General features: G+C 50.9%; 3 protein-coding genes across 9 annotated transcripts; 1 reads left to right on the top strand and 2 right to left on the bottom strand.

The window, feature by feature from the left end:
• Positions 1 to 612: 612 nt before the first annotated feature.
• On the bottom strand, positions 613 to 2,877 carry ALKBH4 (alkB homolog 4, lysine demethylase). Of its 2 annotated transcripts, XM_051635856.1 has the most exons (4): positions 2,728 to 2,877; positions 1,764 to 1,961; positions 901 to 1,320; positions 613 to 775 (listed from the first exon to the last, which is right to left on the bottom strand). In XM_051635856.1, exons 1-4 carry the CDS (start codon positions 2,815 to 2,817, stop codon positions 725 to 727), a joined length of 759 nt encoding a protein of 252 aa, XP_051491816.1. In that variant the 5' UTR covers positions 2,818 to 2,877; the 3' UTR covers positions 613 to 724. The 2 variants fall into 2 exon arrangements, with proteins under 2 accessions (XP_051491816.1, XP_051491815.1); XM_051635855.1 differs by having other exon boundaries at positions 613 to 1,320; positions 2,728 to 2,875.
• On the top strand, positions 2,848 to 19,533 carry LRWD1 (leucine rich repeats and WD repeat domain containing 1). 5 transcript variants are annotated; one of them, XM_051635852.1, is made up of 16 exons: positions 2,848 to 2,936; positions 4,984 to 5,130; positions 7,207 to 7,441; positions 9,219 to 9,338; positions 10,786 to 10,938; positions 11,701 to 11,841; positions 12,458 to 12,799; positions 13,410 to 13,536; positions 13,759 to 13,868; positions 14,231 to 14,438; positions 15,925 to 15,997; positions 16,123 to 16,263; positions 16,948 to 17,045; positions 17,628 to 17,789; positions 18,344 to 18,468; positions 19,164 to 19,533. In XM_051635852.1, the coding sequence occupies exons 2-16, from the start codon at positions 5,051 to 5,053 to the stop codon at positions 19,302 to 19,304; spliced, it is 2,256 nt and encodes a 751-aa protein (XP_051491812.1). In that variant the 5' UTR covers positions 2,848 to 2,936; positions 4,984 to 5,050; the 3' UTR covers positions 19,305 to 19,533. The 5 variants fall into 5 exon arrangements, with proteins under 5 accessions (XP_051491812.1, XP_051491810.1, XP_051491813.1 ...); XM_051635850.1 differs by having other exon boundaries at positions 2,851 to 2,936; positions 4,858 to 5,130; XM_051635853.1 differs by lacking the exon at positions 2,848 to 2,936 and adding an exon at positions 3,182 to 3,382.
• A 128-nt stretch (positions 19,534 to 19,661) lies between these two features.
• On the bottom strand, positions 19,662 to 22,081 carry LOC127392186 (DNA-directed RNA polymerase II subunit RPB11-a). Of its 2 annotated transcripts, XM_051635859.1 has the most exons (4): positions 21,986 to 22,081; positions 21,735 to 21,824; positions 20,609 to 20,783; positions 19,662 to 19,917 (listed from the first exon to the last, which is right to left on the bottom strand). In XM_051635859.1, exons 1-4 carry the CDS (start codon positions 22,036 to 22,038, stop codon positions 19,882 to 19,884), a joined length of 354 nt encoding a protein of 117 aa, XP_051491819.1. In that variant the 5' UTR covers positions 22,039 to 22,081; the 3' UTR covers positions 19,662 to 19,881. The 2 variants fall into 2 exon arrangements, with proteins under 2 accessions (XP_051491819.1, XP_051491817.1); XM_051635857.1 differs by lacking the exon at positions 20,609 to 20,783.
• Between the last annotated feature and the right edge of the window lie 895 nt (positions 22,082 to 22,976).

Raw genomic sequence — 22,976 nt, 5'->3', positions numbered from 1 at the left:
GTAACAGCACAGCAGCTCACTGCTGATTTTTGCCTCAAAGCAAAAGCTCCCACTGCCCAGCAGGACCTCCAAACACAGCCCACCCCTGCCCTGCACACTCTGATTTGTTGGCTAAATGTCCATTTGATGGAGCTTATCCCTGTACACACCTGGCTCCTTACTTGCACTTCAGGAATCACAGAATTGTTCTGGTTGGAAAAGACCTTTAAGGTCAGAGAGTCCAACCATTAACCCAATTCTACCAGGCCTGATGCTAAACCATGTCCCTCAGCACCAAGTCTATGTGGCTTTTCAACACTTCCAGGGATGGTGACTCCACCACTGCCCTGGGCAGCCTGTGCCAGAGCCTGATGACCCTTCTGGGGAAGAAATTGTTCCTAATATCCAATCTAAACCTCCCATGGCACAACTTGAGCCCATTTCCTCTTGTTCCTTGGGAGAAGAGACCAACCCCCCTGGCTGCAGCCTCCTTTGAAGCAGCTGCAGAGCCAGAAGGTCTCCCCCTCAACCTCCTTTTCTCCAGGCTCAACACCCTCAGCCTCCTCCTAAGTTCTCCAGCCCCTCCTCTTGTTCTCCAGCCCCCTCTCCCCAGCTCCAAAACGACCCGAACCGTACGAATGCCACGCTTTATTTTTCAACTCTCCTACCAAAACACAAAGTCCAGCTCCCACTTGCTGGTCACACCGGCCTTCCTTGAAACGAAAGAGCTATTTCCAGCAGTTCTTTACCCAGCTCCTCGTGCTCTCCCCCAGCACTGAACTCTGCAGACAGTTCCCTGAAGGTGACACAGACGCGGCGGTGCTGGATGTGCCGGCGGTGGACGGCGTGTTTCCACCGGTACCGGGCTTCACCCTGCAGTACCACCAGAGACCTCGGGGGCAAGGGAATGGCCACAGTCACCTCTTTCCTCGGGACGAGCCTTGGGGACAAACTGCAGTCGATTCCCTCTTCGCCTGAATTTCTGCTCGCTGGCGTCCGGGCTGAAGATCCGGGGGGATTGAATTCCCTGCTCTCTGCACTGGAAATGGGGAATAACTGGATGTTGGCTTCTGAATCACAAGACATGGACAGCACGGTGCTTGAGAGTAAGTTTAAGCTGACCAGACGTTCTCCCCAGAGCCACCAGTCATCAAAATGGGGGTCAATAGCAGCCCCTCTTTCTGGCACGTAGTCCAGATTGCACTGTTCAACGGGGAAGAAACCTCCCAGCACAGGACAGGCCTTCATCTGTGCCACCAGCTTTTTGCTAAAACTTGGCAAACCAGTGAAGCTGCCAGCTTTCAGCCTTTGTTTCTTGAAGTTCACTTTGGGTCCGTAGTCCTGTTGGAAAAGAAGAAGGGGAAAGGGCTAGTGTTGAGGAAAAAGCCAGGATGAGTCCTTTTGGAGAGGCTGTGATCCCTACAGGGCTCATGGTCAAGACTTTTTGAGTTCACCTGGTCACCAGGTTGCAACAGGGCTCAGTGAAGCTACATTAATCTCTCTGGAATTAGCCTTCTCACCTGTAAAGTAAGACACAAACCAAACAACCCACTTCTTTCACTTGGAGATGGTGTGAACTTTTACTCCTGGATATGCACCAGCAAGTGTGTTGTGTTACCACTCCCACATCTTTTTGCAAGAAGCTTTTAAGTACAATTCTTGTGATTGGTTTTAGGAAAAGCTTTCAAAGGGAAACATTTCATGAAACCTCTTAAGTGCTTTGGGTTTTAACTGAAAACAGCTTTCCTTTTCCAGAGGGATCTAAGAACACCTGTGTGTCAAACCTGTTTCTTTCGGCCAGACTGGGATGGTTTCCAGTCATCTTGATCCATCAGCTCAACTATCTCAGATTCTTCATCTTGGCTAATGAACTCCTCCATCAGAAACACCCCTGGAAATGGAAATGCCCAGCCAGCAAATTCTGAGTGCTCATTTCCTTTAGCAAGGCCTGTTGCTGGACAGTAAGTGAAATTATCTTCTCCCTGTGGAAATTCAAATGGAGAATAAAAAGAAAGCGGGGGGGGGGGGGGGTTGTTAAAAACTTATCAATATGAGGTATTTCCATGAATTACCACTGCAACCTTGATGCTGCAGCAGGAAAACTGTCTGTACAGGATTCTTATAGACACGAGTGATTTTATACAGCTGCTTTTGGGGAAAAAAAACTCTTCCCTGCTTTTCTTACAGCTCCAGCACGACTGCCCGGCCTGCCTGCAGCTGCTTTTCTTTCCCAGGAATGTCTTTATCCTGCAAAGACGGGGAGGAGCAGAGATGATCCTCGGTGCCAGGCGGGTAGGGCACTGAAACGGCCGCCACTCCTCGGGCCGCCTCGTCCGGACACGGGTTGTCAGATCAGTTAAATGTGGCAGGAGGAAAAGACGCTAAGAATCGCCGAGGCCGGCAGGCTGAGCTGCAAGCCGGGCCGTTTTCTCCACGCGTGGCACCGGGGTCAGGCCCGGCGGGGCTTGCGGGGATCAGCAGCGTTATGGAGCTGCAGCCACATGGGCTCTTCTCGCAGCTACCCCCGGGGGGCTCGGCTTTGTTCCCGGCCCCCTGGAGGCTCAGCACCCCGACAGGCCCTGGGGAGCCGGGCCCGGGGGGGCCGGGGAGACCTCTCCCCTTCCTTCTACCTCCTTCCCCAGGCCCAACCACCCCCTCCCCAACCCCCCCAGCCCCGCGGCATCGCCCCCTCCTCCCGCCGGCCCCGCCCCGCCGCCAGCCCCGCTCCGCCTTCCCCTTCCCCGGTACCTGCGGGGGCGGAGCGGCCTGCGCGGGCCCCTCGCAGAGCAGGCAGGAGCGGATCCCCTTGCAGCCGCAGCCCGGCCCGCCGCCCGCCATCCCCGCCGCCCGCCTGCAGGAGACAGGCCGCTCCCCCCCTCTTCCTCCCTCCCTCCCTCCTTCCCTTTCCCCCCCCGTCTCCTCTGCCTCCTCCTCCCGTTCCCGCCGCCCGGTTCCAGGTGAGACGAGCGGGGGAAGGGCCCGGGATGGGGCCGGGCCGGGCGGGTGTTGAGCGGGAGGGGAAGGGGGGAGGTTGGCGCGGACTCGTTCTCCCAGCAGCCCCCGCGCCGCCCAGCAGCGGTGCGGAGCCGGGCCGCGCCGCAAGGGGTGCTGGGAGTTGTAGTCCCGCCGCCCAACGCACGCCTCCCTCCCCCGCGGGGCCGCCTCAGGCCGCGGCTGCCGCCCGCCCGCCCTCCCTCCCCGCGGCCTCCCGGGCGGCCTGAGGCGGCGGGACGGGCTGGAGCCGCAGCTGGGGGCTCGGCTGGAAGCCAGCGCTGCCTTCCCTTCCCCCCTCATGCCCGGCGGCATCGCTGTCATCCCCGGCGTGGCGGGGCTGGCGCGGCGGGCCGTGCCGGCTCCTCCCGGCCAGGCCGGGTGGCACCGAACTGGTGTTCAGCTCCTCCGTGTGAGTCCAGCCCGAATCCAACCCTCTCCTCCCGGCTGCGGGGCTGCTGCGGGTGGCAGGGCCCGGCCCGGCCCCCCCCTGTGTCAGGGCTGAGCCTGGGGGGGCCCGGCGGGCTCTGGCGGGGTGACGGGGCCGGGCTGTCCCTGCCGGTGCTGGGGGAGGTTTGTGGTGCTCAGCAGAAGGGGGGGCCTTGGCTTTCTGTCGCCGGAGGGACCCCGTTTTCCAGGCCCGCTGCTCTGGATGCTGCTGTCAGTTATCCCCTGCCTGCGGGTGTTTAAGGAAGCAGGGCCCCGTTGCTCGTCAGCCCCAACAACAGCCCAGGCTGAGGGAGCTGGGCCTCTTCAGCTTGGAGAAAAGGAGACTGAGGGGTGACCTCATCAGTGTTAACAAATACGTAAGGGGTGAGTGTCAGGGAGATGGAGTTAGGCTTTTCTCAGTGTTGACCAGTGATAGGACAAGGGGTAGTGGGATCAAATTGGAGCATAGGAGGTTCAAGGTGAATATTTGAACAATTTTTTTTACTGTGAGAGTGACAGAGCCCTGGGACAGGCTGCCCAGGGAGGCTGTGGAGTCTCCTTCTCTGGAGACATTCAAACCCACCTGGACACATTCCTGTGTGATGTACTCTAGGTGACCCTGCTCTAGCAGGGGGGGTTGGACTGGGGGATCTTTCCAGGTCCCTCCCAACCCCTGGGATTCTATGATTCTATGATTCTATGTCGTGGTGCTGAAGGCAAGGCCAAGGACAGCTCCCTGCCTCCCGCCTTCCCTGCGCATCCCTGGAATGGCCTTTAGGCACCAGTGAGACTTCACACAGAGAGACAGGAGCGAGCCATTTTCCTCTTCTATTTCCCTCTCTTGGAATCTGTGTCAGAAAGGCAGCCACGAAGCAGTGATTTGATGAAGCTGCTTTGGCCCTGTCGGTTTTATTAGTGTAAATATCAGCATCTCGGTGCACGTGTGTGTGCACTATCCTGTCCCTAATGGTGTGTGGAAACATCTGTTAATTGCCAATAACACACAGAGTGCTGCTGAATTCCTTTCTTGTTGAGGAAGTGATGTTGCTGATCGGTTTGTATTTACATTTCTGGTAATTAATTTGGTTTCCCAAGATTTTAGGGACTTTAGAAGTTGTCAGCCAAGGGTCTATCCATCTGGTCAGGCCAGGGAGCACACTGTGTCATTTCCTTAGGAGGAAAGAGATCCATGACAGGTGTATTTATTCTTGCTGTTTATCCAAGAAAGCATCTTGGAGTTCTTGGAGCAGGGCTCTGTTGCTCAGGTGAGGGACAAGCAGGTAACTGTGAGGCTGTCCTTGTCCCAGGTGCCATCACCTCCTGCACAGCTTCCACCCACAGCAAGTCTGTCACTTTCATAACCACAGGAGGAATGGCTGTTGTTCTGGAGATGGGTTGGGTCAGGGTTTTGGAAGTCTGTGCCCAGCATAGTGACAGTCTCTGGTATTTTCATTTCAGCCACATGAAAAAGGCTTCAAACACAGCAGCAAACTCAGGAGCAAACCTCATCACTATTTTTTTTTTTCCAACCCCCTTTTGGAGTAATTTGAAAGGACTTGCTGTTTTTCCTGTTGGTTTTATCAGGAAGGTTAGAAGAAGAGATACTACAGCTGACTGATTAGTGATTCCAGCAGAGGGGTGCAGATTAAAAATGTCAAAAATCACTACAGAACTTCTTTTGGAAAGAGCAGTTCCAAGATCTACAAGGCTCCGGAAGATCGAGACACTCAAGTAAGTGCAGACAGACCCATGGAAAATTCCAGCTGAATTCAGCCTGGTTCATCCTTGTTTTTCCTTTGTTTTTGTCCTTCCCTTCCCCTTTTTCAGCATTTTTACTGGAAAAAAAACAAAAAGGCAGTTACAAAGCACAGGATGGGAGATGGGTTAGCAGCAGCTCCCACCTCTTTGCATGATGTCTATTGTGTGTTGTTGCCACCACCTCCTTTCTGGCAAACTGCTTAAGGCTGATTTCCTAATGCTAAGATATGCTCCCTAACCCCAAAACACTTCTCTCTTTGCTAGTGATTCCTTAATGTGAATAAGAGAATCTCTTCTGGCCTGCATTTTAGAGGGTTTGGAAAATATTTCTGGCACTATTTCCCCTCCCTTCCCCTCTCCCTCCATTAATTTCCATCGTCTCTAAATCCATTTATGTTAGTAGAGGGAGAATTAAACTCTGACACACTTAGAGCCCACTCAAAACAATTTAGTTCCTCAGATCCTTAACAGAGGTCACTGAAAATATGTCTTTCCACATGTTTAATACAGTGGAATTTCACTGTTCCAGAACTGGTCAATCCAAGTGACTCAGCTGGCCAGTTTCTGCCTGGTGCCTTTGTTGGTTTTGTTCCTTATTTAAGTGGGTTTTGTTTCATCTGTACTTCATTTAAAGTTATTTCTTTTCATTTGTCTTGTGCTAAAATCATTGTTTTTAGAAGGAAACTGAAAAGTTTACCCAAAGAGGACAGGCTGCAGTGAGCTGGGTAACAAAGAGATGTTGGAAGTAGGGAATTTGTAGGGCGTGTCTTTTTCCACAGAGCTTCCTACTGTGGTTTGAAGGGTTATATTTCAGAGAGTCCATCTGGCAAACTCTGCTGAGTTTCTCCCCAAAATGACACAGCAGTGATGCTCAGCTTTGCAGCCAGCTGAATTCTCTGCAGCCTTTCTTATCTCTTCAAACTGGCTGGTTGGAGTTTCTGAGGTGACAAAGGGAGAAGAAGTGGTCTTGCTTCCCAGTTTTCTTTACAGTATTTATTCACACTTAATTTATATTTAGAAGGTGTTGTGGTTTTTTTTTACTCATCATTAGAGATGGAGATTCTGTTCATTAATGAAACTCAGGATCATGTCCTCAAGAGATGTTGGCTGTCAGGACTAGAAGCTCCCTTTGGAACTCAAATTATCTCATCAGATCTAAATGACCTTTCTTATAATATGAAGTGTTCCCTGTCTTACAGAGAAGGGGACTTCTCTTCCCCTCACAAATATTGCAGCCCTTCCTCTTTCAGGACAAAATGCTTTTCTTCTACTGGCAGCCTTGGGTTTTTGTTAGGTAAATTCTATCTTTGCCATTGGAAGTTTTTTGCAGAAAAAAAATTCCCTGTAAAAGAAATTGAAAAATGGCTTTTTGGTGAAGTTAGTTCTTTGAAGACAGCCAAATGATTTGGGGACCTACCCTGCACTTGGCCTGAACTTCTCATGCAGAGAAGAAAAATTGGGAGCCAGATGAGCAAACTGATCCAATTTGCTACTTCCTTGTGTGAGTAGAAACCTCAGCACGAGGGGGGGAGGGGGCAGGACTAACCTTTTGGAGTCACCTTTCTCTTACCTTGCTTTTACCAGCTGAGAGATGGGTGATGTCTAAAAAACATGAGTGAAATAACCAATCTGGTGCATTCTGTGGGCAGGGTGGGCTGGTGGTGTCTTGGATTGCCACAGCCCCTTTCATTGAATTGACATTGCAAAGGAGTAAAATACCAACATTCTTAGGGAAGGACTTTTTCTGGTGATTTCCTGTCCTCAGCCAGCTTGGTTACCTGTAGGAGCTTTGTCTGGATTGCAGGACAATTGTACTGCAAATGCTTTGGTTGACTGGAGCTTCTGGTGGTGTCTGATAGCTCAGACACAGCATCTTCTCCACGTGTCTGTCCTTGCAGTCCAGAATGCTGCAGACAGGAAAAAGCAGGATTGGTCAGGTTTACCCAGCAAGTTGTGCCAGACTGAGAGGTGGAACCTTATGTCCTGTGGAAGTCACCACTTGTTCTTCCCATGAACTGCAGATACTTCATGTCCTCTTTGTGTTTTCAGCCTCTCCAAGCTGCAGTTGAAGACTGGAGACTTAGACCCGCGTTTGTTTTCCCGTCTGAGGCACCTGCAGAAACTAGATCTCTCTGATAATTTACTGGACAAATTTCCCAACAGTCTAACCCTGCCTGATCTGCGTGTCCTGAACTGCAACAACAACAAACTGGAAGATGTAACTGCTCTGAAACAGTTCCCTCTGCTCGAGGAGCTGACCTACGAGAACAACGTTTACTTGACAGTGAGTTGCCTCCCACCCCTACATGCTGACCATTAAATAGAGGGGGAAACAAAGAGCAGTTGTGCTTGGTTATTGTTTGTTGTTCTTAGGCAGCAAGTGTTAGGACATCTGAGGAGCAGTCAGGCTTTTTGTGCCCCTTCACCTCTTCTTGCCACTGGTTCCTGATCTGCAGAAGGGATTTGCTCAAAGATATTAACATCTGGGAATCTTGGCTGGATTCTCCAGGCCTGAGTCCCATCTTGGGTGGCTTGTCAGGCAGGATAAGCTCATTCTTCTGTAAAATAGAGTAATGACTGTGTAGAAATGTTCTTATATGTGAGTTTGAGTGCCCCTTGTGCTCTGGAAAAGCAGACTTCATCCTCTGATAAAGAGTTAAAGTTGGTGATTAGTCTAGTTGAGATTTTCTGTCTTCTCCCCAGAGGCTCTGCTCACTGTCCAGTTTAAGCACCCAAAACTGTACTTTCACCTGTGCTTTAACCTGCCATCAGCCACCATCACTGTCCCCAGGTGCCTGTTTGCTGTTGTATGCTGGCAGAAATGTATGTGTGGCTGCATAGAATCATAGAGTCACAGACTGGTTTGGGTTGGAAGGGACCTTAAAGATCACCTAGTTCCAACCCCCTGCATGGGCAGGGACACCTCCCACCAGCCCAGGTTGCTCCAAGCTCCATCCAACCTGCCCTTCAACACTGCCAGGGATGGGGCAGCCACAGCTTCCCTGGGCAGCCTGTTCCAGGGTCTCACCACCCTCACAGGGAAGAATTTCTTCCTAATGTCTCACCTGAATCTCCCCTCTTCCAGTTTTAATCCATCACCCCTTGTCCTCTCCCTCCCTGCCCTTGTCCCAAGTCCCTCCCATCTTTCCTGGAGCCCCTTCAGGCACTGGAAGGTGCTCTAAGGTCGCCCCAGAGCCTTCTGTTCTCCAGGCTGAGAAGAGGAGCTGGCCTGGGGAGTGGGTCTGATGTAAAACACACCTGACCTCAAGCAGGGCTGCAGGTGATGGTGTCCCCGGGGGCCGGGCTGACCTTCTTCGGCCTCCAGCGCTCAAAGACTGAAGAGATGTGAACAGAAGCCCCTGCCCTGGGGCCGGAGCAGAGGAACCTTCTGGCAGCGCCACCACCTTGTGTCCGATGTCAGTACTGCCTGAGTGCGAGGCAGCTCTTCTGGCTGCAGATTAAGAACCCAGCTTTTAGGAGAGGGTTAATTTACAACTAAAAGTTGATATTTGAGGGCGAAACACTGAGATTTTATGAAATGGCTTTTCCTGACTAAACACCTTCTTCTCCTCCTTGGTTATATTTTAACAAAGGACTGAAGCTGAAGCAAGGGTCACTATGATGAGGAAGGGATTGGAGCATCTACCATGTGAGGAAAGGCTGAGGGAGCTGGGATTGTTCAGCTTAGAGAAAAGGCTTATAAATGTCTACAGGAGGTGTCAGGAGATGGGGCCAGACTCTTCTCAGTAGTGCCCAGTGACAGGACAAGGAGCCATGGGCACAAACTGGAACACAGGAGGTTTAACCTGAATAAAATAAAATATTTCTTTACTCTCAGAGTCACAGAGCCCTGGGACAGGCTGCCCAGCTGGTTTGTAGAGTCTCCATCCCTGGAGACATTCCAAACCTGGATGTGTTCCCGTGGGATCTGCTCTAGGGGATCCTGCTCTGGCAGCAGGGGGGGTTGGACTAGATGATCTCCAGAGGTGCCTTCCAAGCCTGACCATCCTGTGAAGTACCAGCTGCACAGTTTTTGTAACTCTGCTCTCTCCTCTTCCCAGCTCAACGATGACTATAAAGTGATGTTTCTTTTGCAAAACCTTCGGCTGCTCAATGGCAAGGACATAACCAAACTGGCCAACCATGTCCGGCGTGTCAACAGTCGGAAGCTCACCAGCAAGGTAAGATGTGTCATGTTTTCTTCATCTCCCAACACCTGAGCAGTCCCTAAACGCTGTGCTCAGCTTCATGGTGGAGTTGCAAACAGGCAACAAATGGTTGACAGTAATTCTGGTGTGATCTGGGCAGAGCCAGCAGTATGGGGCCACCAGGCAAATGTCTCACTGCTGCTTTTTCTGGGCACTGGTTAGTTTTGCTCTGCCTGTTCTGTGTAGCCAACCTCTTGCCTTCAGTTTAAATTCCAGGGGCAGCAAAGTCTGTGTCTGACCCTCTGGTTTCCTGGGTCACTCCCATCATTGTTCAAAATGGGAGAAACTGGTGCTGACAGAACAGCTGCCTCCACCTCCCCAGATAATTTATATTACTGCCTTGGCCCCAGGAATGGGGAGCACAAAACCAGGCTCAGGATAAGGTTGGTTTTTCCAGCATACACCAGAAACAAAGATTTGTTCTCCCTCATCTGTGCCTGCTTAGAGCTCTATTTCCACTCATTTACTTACACAGTTTAGCTCCTGACAGATTGTCCCCACTAAGCATCTTGTGATCTTGAGAAAAATGATTGTTCAATTGTAAAAAAGGGTTGGGGTTGTTTTTTATGCAGTGCTGTTCCTGCCATTTGTATTGTAGTTAGTTGATCTTGTTAATTCCTTCTGTGTAGCAGTGGTGGAGAGATCAATCTTAAAGACTGGGATGGCTTATTGTGATGTTATCTGTGTAATGCCTTGTACTTCAAATGGTCTTGGTGAGAGCTGCTCAGCCTCTTATCCTCCAGCCAGCTGGGCATGGAGGGTTGTTTAATGAGACACCAAGTGCTCCCCTGTGCTGTTCATTTTGTGCTGGTATCTGTGCCCTAGATACTTTTCCCTTGTGTTACTGCCTTGTATCTGGCTGCTCAGTTCTTACTGGTGTGTCTTAATTATGAAACGTGTTTTGAGTCCTAATTCTTGGGGATGTGTTTCTGCCCGGCAGGCACTTTTAGATGGGAATCTCTGCTGATAGGTGAGCACCTGCATGATGGTGCCCATAGTTCAGAAGCCTTTTGGAGTCCACATGCACCAGTCCTGCTCACAGACACTCTTGAACTAGAAGAAAACTTCAACATCCCCATTATCCTGTGCCTGTTCTAATAAATTAAAACCTGGTAGCAGGGCAGGATGTAAGACTCCTCAAGCCCATTTGCTGTGGATCCTGAAATCAGGCATTGCTCTGGGTCTGTGTTGGCAGTATCTGTTTAACCAGACTCGTTTAAGCTTGGTTCAGAGGAACTGGGTTTCTTGTTAGCTGAAGTTGTGGTCTGAACACTGAGAAAAGAAATGGAAGCAGTTCCATCATGTAGCTACAGAGCCTCAGGGTTGGCAACTTCTGAAGTGCTTTCACCAGGACCCTTGTGCTTTTCTGCTCTGCTTTTCTGTAGTGTTCTGTTGAGTAAACTCAAATCTTTCTGCCTAGGTTACTGCTCACTGGGAAAAATTCTTCCGTGACCAGCTTCCTGAGCAACACACAGCTGAGCAAGTCAAGTCCATCAAGAAGAAGTTCCTGAAGTCAGTACAAACCAACGTGGTGTGTGGGCCCAGCTCCCTCAGTGAATTCACCCGCTGGCGGGTAGGTTACCCTGCCCTTACCCTGCTGGGCTTCAGGCAAGGACCCTGCAGCCTGATTCTGCACAGCTTGGGTTCAGATGCTCTGTGGGTTTGGGTTCAGGGCATCAGGGCTCCTGCAGACCCAGTGGTGTCACTTCATCTGGTCTTCTTCACTGCTTTGTTAAGCACTTACAGAAGCACCAGGCCTGAATGTGCACCATGTTGCAATGGCTTGTTGTTAAACATTGGGTTTTAATTCATAAGCAATAATGATACGTGCACTAATAACCAAGACTGCAGTATCCTTAGTACTTAATGAGTTGCAGATAACTCTGGTGGCAACCTTTAGTCTTGATGGAAGCTGTATGAAAGGAGAAAAGATCATGACAGAGCTATAGTTACTCTCAGGGGGGAAAGACACCATTTAGTCTGTAACATAGGTTTTAATTGTACGTGCAGACACACAACTGAGGCTTCCATCTCTCCTTGCTCTTGTTTCATTGCTGTGCAGTTGGTTTCACAAATGTGTGCCCTGGATGCCCCTGACAAAGGGAAGTTCCCTGGGTCCTGTAATGTTAGCAGAGGACTTGGCCTGCCAGGCTGTCAGCTGGAGACTTCTGAAATTCATGTAGCACATGAAGGAGGCAGACTCTAAAAACTCAGCAAAGCAGCTCTTGTCATTACACATCAGGGTTTGGCTGCTGCTGCTTTATTGGCTTTTGTTTTGGTCTTTTTCTTTGTGTTGTTTTTTTTTTTTTTACAAACCCACATACTTGCTTCTAAGGTGAAAATGATTGCAGAAGAGTTTCTGTCATACTCACTGGGTCTGGAGTTGAACACAGATCTTGAACCAGAGGAAAAGATAGAAGAAAATGAGGAAGAAAGCACAGAAAGCCCCAGTGAAGCTGCAGAAGATGAGGGTCAGGTTGGTGATTTTGCCAGTTACATTAACAGTGTCCATTTCATTTCTTAGGAGTTCAGCAGCACTTGTCAGTTTACATTTATGACCCTTTGGTAACAATCTCAGGCTCCTGCCTGGATTCAGCAGCCAAAACTTGGTCTTTATAGCCAGGCTGAAGCTTTCCCAGCAGTGTGAAGGTTGAGTTGCTCTCCAAGAGGAGAGAGCTTCGATCCTCATAGGAGACTCAAAAGATTTAGTCCTAGTGACTCCACCTCTCCTTTGAGGAAGGGGTATTTTTAATGAGGGAACTGGTGGGACTGTGGGGATCTTGACTTCTTTGAAATGGCTGCAGGCTGAACCCCCTCAGTCCATGGACCAGATTTGTTTTTCTACATCATATGGAAATTGCAAGGAGCTGGGACACGGAAAGGGAGATGAAAATGAGGCTGGCTGAGTGATTTTCATGAGCTTCTGCCTCTAGGAACTCTGCAGCTCTGGGCTGTCTGATTCTTGGAACCCAGTTGGTAACCATGGGAGGGGACTTGCATTTGAATAATTAATATCTCTGGCATACAAATCATCTGCACATTGTGGGGAAGCTAGAAACCTTCTACAGAAACTGACAAAATGCTTCACGTAGGTCACAGTAACACCCAGCAAGAGGAAAAGGAATCATTCAAAATCAAGGTCAAAAAGCAAGAGGTCCAGGACCCAGGCAAACACCAAGGAGGAGGCAGTAGTTAATCCCAGAAAGTCCACTCGTGTGCAGGATGACCCAGCTCCTGATAAACCAAGATCATCCAACCAGCCAGCCAAAGAGGCAACCCCCGAGCAGGGAGATGAAGGGACACAAAAGAATGGAGAGCAGTTTCCCAAGGGGCAAAGCAACAGAAGATCCAGCCAGTTGACAGGGGAACAGAAAAGCCAGGAGCAGGACAATGGATTTGTTAGCTTGACCCCAGTGAAGAACTCCAAGGGCAAGGTATGTTCATCAGCCCCCTCGGGACTGGCTTTTGGCTTCTTGGTTGAGTGGGAGGAGCTGCATTCAGGTTTCATCAGAGCTCTGCACAGCTTGGAGCTCCTGATTGGCCAGATATATTGTGAGTTACCATGTCTTTGTTTTGTTGTTTTAAATCTCTCAGAGGCATCAGGGAAGGCCCCCACCAGGAGACAGTGAATCCCCTGCAGGGGATGGATGGACCAGTGCTCTGAGGTGGTGCAGTGCAAGCCTGTTCTTAGCAATGGGGCTGGCATGACTTGCTCTCAGCTCAAACTGCTGGCTGCTTGGGGAAAGGTCTTTCCCCCTCAGCTGGGACCAGTTGGGATCTTAAAGGGTTTTTCACATTTCTCTGCAGCAGGAAATGGGATTCACTGCTGGGGGCTGCTGGGCACATCTTTTCTAAGGAGTTGCCTGCTGGTGTAGGAGTCTTGAGCGTTGGTGGCACCTCAGTCCAGTCTCTCCTGTTCTCTCTAGCACAGAAGGGCTGAGAAAATACTTCAGTTTCACTCAGATTGCTGTGTTCTGTCAGGGCAATCACAGGCAAACTGCTGGCAGGGGAATGAATTTTCTAAATGTGGATGGTTTATTGTAGGAGGATGTCAGTGCAGAGCCATTGCATTTTCTTCAGTGTCACAGTAAAGGCAACAGCCGCGAGGATTTTAAAACTCAGCTCTGGTCCTGTGTCTTCGAGCCATTGCTAGACTCTGGAGCCAGGAAAGGTGAGCTCTTGAGAGGTCTGCAGGATTCCCAGAACCACCTGGCTCTGGAATCCCAGCTGACTCTGTGTGTTAGACCCCTGCTCTTTCAACATGCAGTCTCCGTTGTCAGGAAGAGACTCGCTTACGTACTTCTTTGACTTTGAAAACAGGAGACTGGGAGAGCACCCCGCAGGGAAAAGCTGGGAACCTGGGAACTTCTCACCTGTTCTCTTCACCTTTCAGATCCCATCGTGAGCTCCTCCAGAACTGTTGCAACTTGTGGAGGGGAATCTGTCTGTCTGATCGATTGTGAGACAGGGACGGTGCTGAAAAAATACAAGGTGGCTACAGAGGTGGGTTACAAGTGGCAAGAGGAAACATTGAACATCAACACTGTGACCTGTTACTGTCTGTTACACATGTATCCATAATATATACCACAAGAGGTTCTGAAAGTCCTTCAAGCATTAGAGTGGACAAGTCTTAACAAGATGAAGACACTAAACATGGCTTGCTTATCCTTTTAGCCAGGTTTGGCTTTTATATTTTGTTCAGTTCAAGGCTCGCTCTTCTGAGGGTTGTTTTGAGAGTCGATGCTCTGGCTGGAATAATGGTGTCATTTCACCTGAATAGCTCTGGTGGCAGTTATCTGTGAGCTGACAGCTGGCTGCTGCCTGGTCTCTTTTGTGCTATTTTTGGTTTCTTTCTGTCCTAGGAGTTTTTCAGTGTTGCTTGGACAACCCTCACGATGGCGATCAGCGACGGTCGGAAAAAATCTCACAATATCTTGGCAGCTGCTGGGAGAAGAGGGATTGTCAAACTGATCCATGTGGCAGCTGACTTCTGCTACGGGGAGATAAAGGCTCATAAAAAGCCCATTGCTACTGTCTGCTTCAGCCCAACTCAAGAAACTCACCTCTTCAGTAAGTCTCTGGTTCAGAATCTCTTTAGCTTTAGCACCTGATGTAGAAGAGGCTGGGTGTCCTTGTCACTGGGGGTCACAGTGCCAGCAGGGGTGGGCAGGGAGTGCACACATGTACCAAAAGCAGGGACAGACATTCTGGAGAGCCTGTTGTTAGTCTGCTATGGCAGGCATCAGAAGGTACAAATGGTTTCAGCCTTTAGCTGAGGTGCAGCAGCTCCTGTTTCTCTCTCCGGGTGGCTGTCACACACACATTAGCCACAAACAAGCAGTGGATCCATTCCCAGGGGTGAGTAAGAAGAAGGAGAAGGTTGTTGGGGGCAGGTAGTGAGTGGTCAGCCAGCAGAGCTCTCATGGAGCATGGCAACAGGGACAATGCAGCCTGCTGCTGCTTTGGATTTTGTTTTTTCCAACAAGTAAAGCTGCACTTTAATGGCTTAGGAATAAATGAGATTATTTTTTTTTGGAGTGCTGGGTCTTGTCAGAAATTTTTATTCAGGTCCTGATGTAGAAGAGAGATTTACCAGAGAGGCTGAGGCTTAGGGACTGGTGGGAAGTGAACCATCATGTTACAAATTGTAGCTGCATTGTCAAGGCTGTGAAGTGAGCTGTCACAGGGCCAGGCAGACCACACCTGCACCCCACAGCACATTGTTCCTCTTGCCTACAATTACCCACATCCTGGAGTGGTTAGAGTGCTACATGAACCATTAAAAGTGGAATTTTTTAATAAATCTGTAGTGGATACTTTTCAAGAAGAAGCTGCAGAGTACAAAAAGAAGAATCCTAGATAAAAAAAGGAGGCTCACAGCACATCTGTGACATGACCAGGAAAGCTCATCCTATTGTATAGAGGAATGTCTAGTAATGAAGTGAGAGTCTTTGCTTGCCTGTCTGGGGACTGGAATCTTGAGTTTGAGGGATATCATCTGATAAGGAGCCAGGTTACTCTGAGCAGTCCATTTGAATGGTTTCTGGGATCAGTACAGCAGCTTGGTGACAAAGACGTCCAGGTCTGTCTCACTTTAGGCCAGTGTCTGACTTTCCCAGTGGGAGCTGCTGTGGATGTGCCCACTGTCAGCTGTGGATTTGTGGAACGAGGTGGTATCTGCCTGAAAGTAGAGACTGGAGCTCATATTTTAAGTTCCTTTAGGACCCACGACCAGGAACAGGAGCTCAAAGGGGCACCAGTGAATGACCTCGTGAAACCCCAACGTAGCGGTGGACACCAGGAAACAACCTTTCTTTGATCTGCTCCTCTCAGAGCACGGGATAAGAATGCAGATAACTGGTGGTGCATGTTTGACACTGTCTGGGAAGTGGTGCTGAGCCAGGAGCCTCGGTGACTGCTGCTGTGCTTTAACCAGCTCTCTGCTGCCACAGGCCTAGAGGGTGACAGCCTGTGACACAGGTAGACTTGCCAGCTAGCAGGAGAAGAGCCAGATGAGCAGCGGTGTCACTACCTGCTTCTCTTCTGTGTCCCACAGCTGCATCCTATGACAAGCGAATTGCACTCTGGGATATTGGGATTCCAGACTGTGACTACAATTTCAAAGCAAGGTAAAGGTTCAAAAGCCAGATGTGGCCAGTCCAGGAGCCTGTACCTATCACGTCGCAGCACCCCTTAACTGCTTGTTCTCTTTTTGTGTGTGTTGTGTTGTGTTTTGTTCTGTTTTGTTTTGTAGCCAGCTGCTGGTGCTGGAAGCACTCTCCATTCCCTTACGGATTGCCCTGGTCCCCACCTGCCCAGAGCAGTACCTGCTGGCTGGCTGTGAAAGCAGCTGCCTTGCCTGGAGTATAAAACTGGATAAGGAACAAAAAAACAGGTGAGAATCAAAAGCTGGGGGGGCCTGCATGTGCTTTTTTGCCCCTGGCAAGAAGAGGTAGTGCTAGCAAAGGCTGTCCTGCTGACCAAAGAGGAAGAAAAGCAGCATGTCCTACCAAACTGGAAACATCCTCCCCTTCTCAAGGAAAAAATCCTAGTGGAACACTGAGGGTGTGTTCAGAGCTGGCAGCCCTGAGCTTGGGCTGGTGCTCCAGCCTGCAGGCCTTGCAGCCTGCTCTGAAGGAAGGCTGGCCTGAGTGTAATACAATACCCTAAAAGTTAAGGGTGTATCATCTTGGAGTAGTGTGAGGGAGGATAAATTCTTGGATCAAATTCCAGTCTCCCAGCAAGGCCTACCCTGCTGCTGCTGCTACGTGAGGTTACCCAGGAAACTTGGTGCTCTCTGGGAGCACAGAAAACAATTAGAAGAAAGCAGCAAATGAAGTCATGCCCTGCTGACACACAGGAATAATCCTCATGGCTGCAAAGCCAGATGAAGTCAGACAGTGGTCTCCTAAGCAAATGGGCTTTATCAATAAACCCAGGTGGCTGAAAGCAGGAGTTGAAGTGGGAATTGATTGGAGTTTGGCAGAAGACTCCCTTGGATGGGAATTCCTCCTGTGTTCTGTACCTGGGTGCCCTTCGGGACTGGGCTCATGTTTGCCTTCCCCCTCCCCCACTCTAGGCCTTTTGAAGCCATATTCCAGTTTCCTGATGAGGATGGAGGCATGACAACATCTCACAGGGTTGATGGTTTGGCTTTTCTGAATGATGATGTCGTCGGTGAGTAGGAACACAAGAGCCAAAGCCAGAACCAGGCACTCAGCACATGGCAGGCTGACACCAGCAGGATGAGCAGAGGGGTGGCTGGGGCATCACTGCCTCTCCTTTAGATCCTGGGGGGGGGGGGGGCTGCAGAGAATGGAGTTGTCTCCCAGAGTCCCTCATCTTACCCTAAAGTGTGGGCTAAAAGTGCCAACACTTGTCTGAGCCAGCCTGGAAATGAGCAGGACCCATCCCTGAGAGCAGTGCCACCCAAGGGCTGGTGGCAGCAGGATTTATTGGCTTTTTTTTGCAGGGGATTCAGGGGTTCCCAGATGGGGGTGGGGTTTTTCAAGCACAGGTTGGGTCTTTCTAAGTAGCTTATGCTTGTTCTACAGTGCAGAACATAAACATGGGACTGAAACCCCCTCTGCAGCCTCCAATTATCCTGCAATAAGGTAAAGGAGGTGGAAACAGTTTGCTGCTGGTATCAGGTCCCACATCTTAACAGCCACCTTCTGGGTGGACCAACCTTCACCAGAGACCATCTTGGGGCAGTTCACTTCTCAGCCACTGACACCTCTCCCCTCTTCCTTCCCCCAGTTTCCAAGAGTTCCAAACTGGGATGCATATACTTATGGAGCTGGAGTCGGTCGTTTGACGCCAAGGGGAAGGGATGCCAGCGAACTGTGTCTGCAGTCATTCTTGCTGAGCTGGAGTGGTCCATGACAGACATGTCCTACCTCACCCTCAGCACCTGCCCAGGTAGGGGAGCAGCACCCTTCCTTGGGCTAGCAACCAGGCTGCACCCATCCCCACAGCACAGCTGGACACACAGGTCAGGACAGACTTGGAGCAGTTGTGTCCTTTCAGCTGTCAGAGGTGCAGGGGTGACACCACCTTCCTGGTACCCAGAGCTGGTGGGGTGGCCCTCTGGCTTGCCTACAGCCATTGGCCTTCATCCTGCTCCTGCAGGAGGGGTTGGAATCCCACAGACAAGAGGGCTGGCTTTTCAGACTACCAAGGAATAAACACACCTGCTCCAATTGCCACTTTCCAAAACCAGAAAGTCAGAAGAAGTGGCAGTGTGTTTGTCACTGTGTTTCAGTATTGGCTCAAGATAGCTGCTATATCTTAAAACCAACTTCCTTTTTTTTCTGAGCAAGGTACATTAATGTATTTGTGCTGGAAACAGAATTTTGCTGCAATCTGACCTCCTTCCCTTCAGATCCCACAGCCCTCCTGAGCTCTGCTTCACCAGAGAGGACTGGGCTCCCCGTTCCATGCTTGTTTTCCAGCTCCTTCTTTTGGTTTTACAGCAAAGGGCTACGTGTTCTGTGGTGATGAGAATGGCAGTGTGTGGATGTACAACCTCTCAGGCTACACCACAGCCTGGAGCTCTGCAAAGGGGAAACGCTCAGACAAGAAGATCCCTCCTGCACAGGTGGGTCTGGTGTTCCCTCCCGAGGCTGAGCTGGGCCTCCCACCCTCCCCTGCAGCTGTTCCCACTCTGCTGAGCACATTTACACCCCAGCACCCTGTGGGTTTTCTTGACCTGGCACTCACAAGCAATTAAAAGCAATTATCTCTCCAGAGCATGACCAAGGTCACCTTTCACATCTCACACCAAGACAATTGGGACAGGAATGAGGAGCTGTAAAGCAGGTCTGTTTGCTCCCACCTCCTGCAGCTTGGCAGCTTCTAGCAGAAGGGCCCTTGGTCAAAGACCTGTGGGGAAACTGGAGAGCCTGGCAACACAACATCTCCCTGAGGGACCAAGGGGAGAGAACCAGAGCTGCTGTGCCCAGGAAAGGCCTCCCTGCTTCCATGTGCTCCTTGCTTGGCATTTCCCCTGGCCTCCCTGGGAAGTCCCTGTTCCCTTGCACAATGAAAGCACACCCCCCCACACACTCTTGCACACACCCACTCTTACACACCCAAGGGCTCTGACTCCATCTTGTGGTCACCAGCTCTCCTTCCACACCCCCACATCTCCAGGGAAGAGCCTTTTCCTTCAGCTTTCCCTGGTGGGTAGGGAAGCAGATTCCACAGAAACCCAATCAGCACAGCAGGCAGTCATGAAATAACCTCCCACCTTCCCCCTACTCCCTTCCTACCCAGCCTCTCTTCTCCTCCTAGATCCTCCAGTGGCCGGAGCTGCGGGCGAACGGGGAGCAGCTGAGTGAGATCCTGGTCAATAACGTGGTCTCAGACCCCACCTTTACTTACCTTGTTGTTCTCACTAGTGTGAACATTACAGCAATCTGGAAGAAGTCATAGTTCCCTGTAACACTGTTTCACTCCCGTGCTTTGAAATAGTGCAGTATTAGTGACTGTTACCCATGTAACCATCAACGTTTTCTAGACCAGCTGTTCATGTGCAAGAATTGAAAGAGTTTGTCGAACTCATCAAGTCATTGTAAACATCCGGCTTCTTTTCCTGTCAGATCTCACACTTTGTGCATTTGTTTTATAGAAATGACACTTAATAAAACAAAACACCAGGTCAGCTGGCAGTGCCTGGACTTTTTGAAGAGGGAAAGCAGAGAGTTCATCTCCCAGTGTCACCCAAGCAGCTCATTCTGGGGGTGAACCCCCCCCCCCCTACAACTCACCAGCAGCCCAGTACAGCTCCAATTAGAAAAGTAGAAATCATTTTAATGAGCTGATCATCCAATCAAACAAGATATACATCCTTCTGGCAACGTGCCTGTCTGGTACAGAAAACCCAACCTCAAAAGATGGTGGCTGCTGCCAAAAGTTAAACAGGAGTGGGGGGAAAAGATCTGTCCTTAATGGAGGTTTCAAGACAGCTTCAGCAAACAGAGCAGCCCAGGCCACTCCAAGCCTGGTGATTTCACTCAATTCCTTCTTGTTTGTCTTTAATAGCAACCTGTAAAACAGACAAGAACCACTCCTGAGCTGGGGGAGCTGAAACAGTCATCCCACCCTTCTGTGAAACACAGGAACCTTCACACCCCCCACCCCGTCTCCTCTATAACCCTCCACAGTCCCAGAAAAAAACCCCTAAACTTGAATTAAAAATCAGAATTTATTTACAAGAGCAGTGGGGGCTGGAACCTTTTACCAGCACCTCTGAGCACACTACATGGACAGGACCCTGTTCTACTCCCCTATTCTGGTCCCTCTGGTTTTGTCTGAATCTGTTTTAGGGTAGATTGAAGTCTGAAAAATCAGAGGGTAATTAAATCTGATTGCACAGTTGAGCAGAAGAAATGAGAATTAGTTAATAATAACAACAATAGTAATAATAATAATGAATACTGTTCCAGGGTTTTAGCAAGAGAAATAATTTTAAAAAGCAACTAGAAGAACAGAGAATGGTTTTCTACACTCATAAGATTGGAGAATAAATCAGAAATAAGATCAATGCTGGACATTTAAGGAATTACTGAGCACCCACTGAACCTTTGCTGGGCATCAAATAACCCTTGAGAGCAGCCAGGCTCCCACAGGAGCTAACACGACCCTGCACAGCTTTAATGAATTCATCAAGGTCAATTAGCAGCTCTAAAGGTCCCATTGCCCCTCCCTAAAGTTGAAAAAAAAAGAGACAGACTGACCCTAAACCTCTCCTCCAGGAGGGAGAGCTCGCTGATCAGGTCGGTGATGGCATTGGTGAAAGCTTCCTGGGGGCTGTAGTCGGGGGTGGTTTGGACTCGGATGATAATTTTGTGTTCCAGGGGGTGAGGGACTTTGTACCCGGCAAATAACACCTGGGGGTCTTTCAGGAGCTGCCTGGAAGGGAAGGGCAGCAGTGAAACAAAACCAAGAGCAGCAGTGAAACAAAACCAAGAGCACCAGTGAAACAAAACCAAGAGCACCAGTGAACAACCGAGAGAGATCTGGGGTTAGCAGAGAAAAGAAGCAGTTAAAAAGCCGTGGTTTTGAGGGGGTTTTCCCCACACATGCAAACAAGGCCCTGTCGCTTTGCCCTGACAACATTTCTATCAACTTCCTGAGGAGAATCATAGAATCATAGAATCATAGAATCATAGGGGTTGGAAGGGACCTCGAAAGATCATCTAGTCCAACCCCCCTGCCAGAGCAGGGTCACCTAGAGCACATCACACAGGAACGTGTCCAGGTGGGTTTTGAATGTCTCCAGCGAAGGAGACTCCACAACCTCTCTGGGCAGCCTGTCCCAGGGCTCTGTCACTCTTACAGTAAAAAAATTTTTCCTGATATTCATCTTAAACCTCCTATGCTCCAACTTGTATCCATTACTCCTTGTCCTATCACTGGTCTTCACTGAAAAAAGCTTAACTCCATCGTCTTGACACTCACCCCTTACGTATTTGTAAACATTGATGAGGTCACCCCTCAGTCTCCTTTTCTCCAAACTAAAGAGACCCAGCTCCCTCAGCCTTTCCTCATAAGGGAGATGTTCCACTCCCTTAATCATCCTTGTGGCTCTGCACTGGACTCTTTCAAGCACTTCCCTGTCTTTCTTGAACTGAGGGGCCCAGAACTGGACACAATACTCCAGATGTGGCCTCACCAATGCAGAATAGAGGGGGAGGAGAACCTCTCTTGACCTACTAACCACACCCTTTCTAATGCACCCCAGGATGCCGTTGGCCTTCTTAGCCACAAGGGCACATTGCTGGCTCATGGTCATCCTCATTGTTTCAAAAGCCCCAAACCCCAAAAACTTACACACACACCCCCCCCTCCGCCTCAACTCACGACTTGATGATGTTCCCCAGCGTGTGGTCCTCCTTGTTGATGGTGAAGAGACAAGCGTTGGGCACCTTCGTGTCCTTGTTGATGGTGATCCTGAGGGGGGACACAAAGGGGGGGGGTCACAAAGGGGTCGATACAGCCCGGGAGGCCGTGGGGGGTTGGGGGGGGAGCCCGGGACCTCCCCCCAAGCCCCCCCGCGGCTCGACTGGGCTCGATGAGGCGGTTACAGGCTGCCGACCCCCCGCCCAGCTCACTTCTTCTCCCCCTCGAAGAGGAGGAAGGACTCGAAGGCCGGAGGCGCGTTCATCCCGCTCGCCCCACACGCTGACCAGGGCCGCCCGGCGCGTCACTTCCGGCCTCTTCCGCCGGTCACAGGCGCCCCCAAGCGGCTGGGAGGACTCAGCGCCACCTCCCCCCCGGGGGGTGACGTCAGCGGCGGTGAGCGCAGCCGGGGGGCGGTGACGTCATCGGTGACGTCATCGGTGATGTCATGAGGAGCATCACACACACACACACACCCCACCCCCCGCGCTGTCCCCAGCTGGGCCGCCCGTTGGGACATCGCTGTGACCAGCACAGGTGGCACCAGCACAGGTGGCACCAGCACAGGTGGCACCCTTGGTGGTGCCACCCCCGCCCACCCCCCAGCAGGACCCCCGGTGATGTCATTGCTGATCCTCATGCCACGAGGAGCACCAACACCGGTGACACCAGCTGGCAGAACCACCCCGGCACCGGCAGCACCATCAACCACGTCACCAGGGCCACCACCAGCAACCAGCAGCAGGGCAAGAGGCTGATGTGGCACGGGCAGGACCACCAGCCATGTCACCAGGGCCACCACCACCACCAGTGCCACCACCAACCAGCAGCAGGGCAAGAGGCTGATGTGGCACGGGCAGGACCACCAGCCATGTCACCAGGGCCACCACCAGTGCCACCAGCAGCAGGGCCACCACCAACCATTAGCAGGGCAAGAGGCTGATGTGGCACGGGCAGGACCACCAGCCATGTTACCAGGGCCACCACCACCAACCAGCAGCAGGGCAAGAGGCTGATGTGGCACAGGCAGGACCACCAGCCACGTCACCAGGGCCACCACCACCAGCAGGGCCACCACCACCCAGCAGCAGGGCAAGAGGCTGATGTGGCACAGGCAGGACCACCAGCCATGTCACCAGTGCCACCAGTGCCTCCAGCAGAGCTTTGGCCGCTCCCCTGCCCACAGCCACCAGCGCCCATCCC

Source organism: Apus apus, chromosome 18 (assembly GCF_020740795.1).
Source record: "Apus apus isolate bApuApu2 chromosome 18, bApuApu2.pri.cur, whole genome shotgun sequence".
Taxonomy (NCBI): Eukaryota; Metazoa; Chordata; class Aves; order Apodiformes; family Apodidae; genus Apus; species Apus apus.
This window is presented reverse-complemented; position numbering and strand designations above follow the sequence as displayed.